Consider the following 4,266-nt stretch of genomic DNA (forward strand, 5'->3'; position numbering starts at 1 on the left):
TGCCAATGCAATTATTCTTTTCATTTTCTATGAATTTTTTTAATTGCATTATTCTGCGCATTATCACTTTTGAGAAGTTTGACATTAAACATAAAGGGAGTGCCATGGTTTGGTCAGGTGTACATATCCTTGTTAAGAATATTCAAAATATTAAAAAATTACGGCTCTTCCTCTGCAGTGGTTTTGCTGGCATCATCACAGCCTCTATAAAACAAGGCATTAGTTAGACATTTCCTATCCTGATGCTCAACTTATGGTAAATTGTAGCTATATATTATATACGATGAGAATTAACCTACCTCAGAAATGTCAGCTCCGTTAAAAGGCCATCTTTAAGATCCTCCAGATGTTTCTTAGATTGTGTTTGAACTTCAAACTCCACTTCTAGTTCTCTCAGGGTCTCTTTCAAGGTCTCCACAGTCGCCTGTGGCAAAGTTGAAAAATTTATCACAAACGTTCTTTATAGTTGTGATGTCATCTTGATTCACTATACCTTGTGTTGTGTGATGCTCTCTACCCTCTCCCTCTCCATCAGAGAGATCCTCTGATCCAGACAGGATCTCCGCACCTCCAGTGTCTGTATGTCCTCTCTCAGGGGCCCCAGGCTGGCCCTCAGGTCCGCCGCCTGCTCCCTGCTCTTCCTCAAGGCCTCCTCCCCAACCTGCCTCCTCTTCAGCAGGGCCATGAGCCGAGGCTCGTACCAGCCCTCGAGTGCTTTCACGCTGCTGCTGAGCCGCCGCTGCAGTCTGACAGCCGCCTGGCGGCACTGGCTGATGTCGCTCATGGCCCTGGGCCTGTGGGGCTTAGAGGCCTGGGCCCTCAGGGAGTTGAGCTCGTCTCTTTGGGCTTCCTGGAGCTGGGAAAACTCCCAAAGCAGATTTTGGACGTAGGCCCCGAGCTCCTCCTATGCGCAGATCGACAAAAACACCGAAAATAATTGTTCATCATGTAAAAAATTAAATTTATCTGGGAGCTGTTGGTAGACAGTTAGGCAAAAGAGCTATAACCAACAAACTAACAGTAGAAAACAATAAAGCACAGCCTAAATATTTTTATGTGCATGATCATACTTTTTCTATTTTGTTTTTCAATGTTTTCAGTTTATCACTTCCACTGTTCAATAAATTCACCCCTTAAACTGAAGCACAGTGACTTTTACACCAGTCCAGAGTAAACCCCTTTTTCCTCTTGGAAATCATGTTCACATTATTACTATTACTAGTATTATGTCACTGTCTATTTTTAGTACTTTTTTGAGATCTATCAACTTTTAAGTCTTTATTTTATGTATAATTAAAGTTTTTTCTTAGTATAAGTTTTGCTTATGATTATTTCAGGTCTTTATTGAGGTAAGAAAATTCTCTTTGTCCGACTTATATATACACTTTAGGTGTATATGGCACTGACATAAGTGAATAATATGGTGCATAACTATGCTTTATTTATTTTATACAGTGCTGCAATGGAAACAACATTGCTTATTGGATATGGCGTTCCCAGCACAACGCATTATCTATTATCACCCCTTAAAATATGATTTCATCTTCTTCTTCAATTTCAGTTTCAGCAGAACACTTCACCCAGTGGTTCCTACCTGTGTGACAGCAGACTGCGCAACCTCGTACTCGCGCGTGGCCAGCGCCACCTGACTCTGGATGCAGTCTCTGGCCGTGGCGAACAGTTTCCTCTTCACCTGCCGCACTTCCTCGAACACAGCCGCGTAATCCAGCTGAGCCAGCGTGAGCAGCCTCTGCGTCTCCTCCACCTTCCCCCTCAGGTGCCCCACGACTTGCAGCAGTGGCTCCTGCAGACGGAGGAGCTCCTGGATCAGCCCGTCCCTCTGCTTCTCCAGACGGGACACCTGCTGGATGCAGTGTTCGAAGAGCTGCCCCACGTTGTCCACGACCGCCTGGTCCAGTTGCAGCACATGGTGTTGTGTCCACTTGTCTAGGCGAGTGACTGTCTCAGAGTCAGTGGGGCTGGCTTCTGGGATCTCGCCAACAAATCCACAAAGTTCCACGGGTGAGTCATCAGCAGATGCCATGTCCTTTTCTCCCACTGATCCTTCACTGTCCTCGAGCTGCAAAAAAAAAAGTCAACTAGAAGGGAGGAGATTGAGAGAGTCAGTAATTAATCAAAGGACCAAAAAACAATAATTGATTAGATTGTGGGTTTCAAATCCTCCTCACAGTATCTGCTCGTTCATCTCAGGTGAATTTGCATAACAGAGGAATTCAAGGCAAACGTAATCAAGTTAACAATTCTGATGGATACAAGCCTTGGAACTGGTTGACTGAAATACATCTTCAACTGATCAGCAACCGTTCATGTTGACACATTTTTGTTTTTACTCACTTTGCTCGGAGGCGACAGTCCGGAGAGAAGGCGCAGACAGCGATGGACACAGTTTGAGGACAGTTCAGCCGAGTGACTGTCTCCAGGAAAACATGGGCACACTTTGTGCTTATTAATAACACCATGGGCACGGGGGGGGAAACTCTATCTAAGACTCTCTCATACCCCCACGTGGGACCTGAAACTGTGTCAGTGCCGGGGGTCGACTGGCCTACATGCTCTGGATACAGCTAACACACGTCCTGACCAGCCCCGGTGCCACAGAGGGCTATATTTACTCTTCTTCACAGCTTTGATTTTATGTGCATCCAAGACATCGTGGTCGGAAACATTATCAGGCCCGTGGCAGATATAGTTTCCTCAAGTATTGAACTCAGCTGCCCACAAACATTTCATGGCTTCATCTACAGTGTATGTTTTTTTTTGTTTGCATGCTTCCTTGTCAAGTCTCCCCTCTGATAAATGGAAAATAAACACACACCAGCTGACACTGGGATCCGCAGAGGAGGAGTTTCATGCCAATTTGAGACATGGGAGCATCTTTCAAGACGTGTGCAAACATGCAGAGTTGTAAAAAAAGGCCCTGTATGTTGTACCAGAGTGCATCACCGTCGTCCACGACGACGCTGTGCCACTGTCCCATTTCACCAACGCTCATAGTTCGCCCAAAGTCCTGCACTCTCCCGGGAAAACTGAGAAATTGTGATTCTGAGCGTTCCCGACAAAGTGAACGACAATGTGAAAGTCGAATGATTCTTTTTTTTAAAGATATATAAACATTTTAGAAACCACTGGATTATCTAAAAATGGAATGTCAAAGAGCTTGAAACAGGGTCAGGAAAAGTTGATGTTTTGCCGCTTACATGGTCTTCATACGGCAGAGACATGTTTTTTCGTACACTGTCTCGTGTAGTACTGTATGTTGCATGGTTCTGTACTGTTGCTCTGCAAGAATAAAACAGATGATAAAAGCACATGCATAGGTTTGAAAAAATTAAGGAAGATGGTCTGTTTATTTCTGTGGGTAAAATACTCAAGTCAGTCTCAGTCATAACAGAATTTGTTTTGACATTTTAAAGTGATTGCATTTTTTACGAAAGAGGATGAGGGCCACACATGAATTTTCTTTTTTTGGAGTTCTGACTTTATTCTCAGAATTCTGACTTTAAACTCAGAACTCCGGGGACCTGAGGCCCAGGAGTCCAGCACCAACCTCGGTGGGAGAGTCACTTTGCCGTGCAGGAGGGGGAAAACACAGGTCGATGATGTCGTCCCTAAGCAGATATTTTTGCGAGCTTGAAAGGGTCCCGGAAGAAGCAATTTCATTAATGGAAGACCAAAAGGTGAGTGAGTTCATAATTCTGAGTTTAAAGTCAGAACTCAAGATTTTTTTTTAATCACGCGTGGCCCTCATCCTCTTCCGTACATTTGACATGTGCATGTGCCCTTTCTGTTCACTGTCAGGTGTTGATAATCATTCACTATCACTCATGTGGCCTACATGTACGAAGAAATCCAGATGTGCACATCAACAACAAACTACGACAAACGGGTTGAAACTTTGGGTTCGCAAACAAGCAGAAATATATATATATATACTATATCTTTATACTTGAACTTCTCCTGCTCCATACACTTTGTTTTTCTTAATGCAAACTGAAGGTGGGGGAAGAAAATCCATACTCTTCCGGTCTGTAGCGCAACTGGGACTTGCTGTTGCACGGTCCCACCACTAGATGTCCTCACAGCATCGACCGCAGCCTCTCCCTCTCACCTGAGCGCGCCCCTCCTCCCCGCCTCCTCCCCCCCCCCCCCCCCCCCCCCCCCCCCCGCCCCCTCCCCCCCCCCCCCCCCCCCCCCCCCCCCCCCCCCCCCCCCCCGCCCCCGCCCCCCCCCCCCTCCTCTCCCAGG

General features: G+C 45.9%; 1 protein-coding gene across 1 annotated transcript; it reads right to left on the reverse strand.

Annotated features, from left to right (window-relative positions):
- Positions 1–100: 100 nt before the first annotated feature.
- On the reverse strand, positions 101–4,093 carry LOC118286439 (syncoilin-like). Its single transcript, XM_035610898.2, has 5 exons — positions 2,356–4,093; positions 1,595–2,099; positions 494–904; positions 300–424; positions 101–204 (listed from the first exon to the last, which is right to left on the reverse strand). Exons 2-5 carry the CDS (start codon positions 2,042–2,044, stop codon positions 159–161), a joined length of 1,032 nt encoding a protein of 343 aa, XP_035466791.2. The 5' UTR covers positions 2,045–2,099; positions 2,356–4,093; the 3' UTR covers positions 101–158.
- Between the last annotated feature and the right edge of the window lie 173 nt (positions 4,094–4,266).

Source organism: Scophthalmus maximus, chromosome 15 (genome assembly GCF_022379125.1).
Source record: "Scophthalmus maximus strain ysfricsl-2021 chromosome 15, ASM2237912v1, whole genome shotgun sequence".
Lineage (NCBI taxonomy): Eukaryota > Metazoa > Chordata > Actinopteri > Pleuronectiformes > Scophthalmidae > Scophthalmus > Scophthalmus maximus.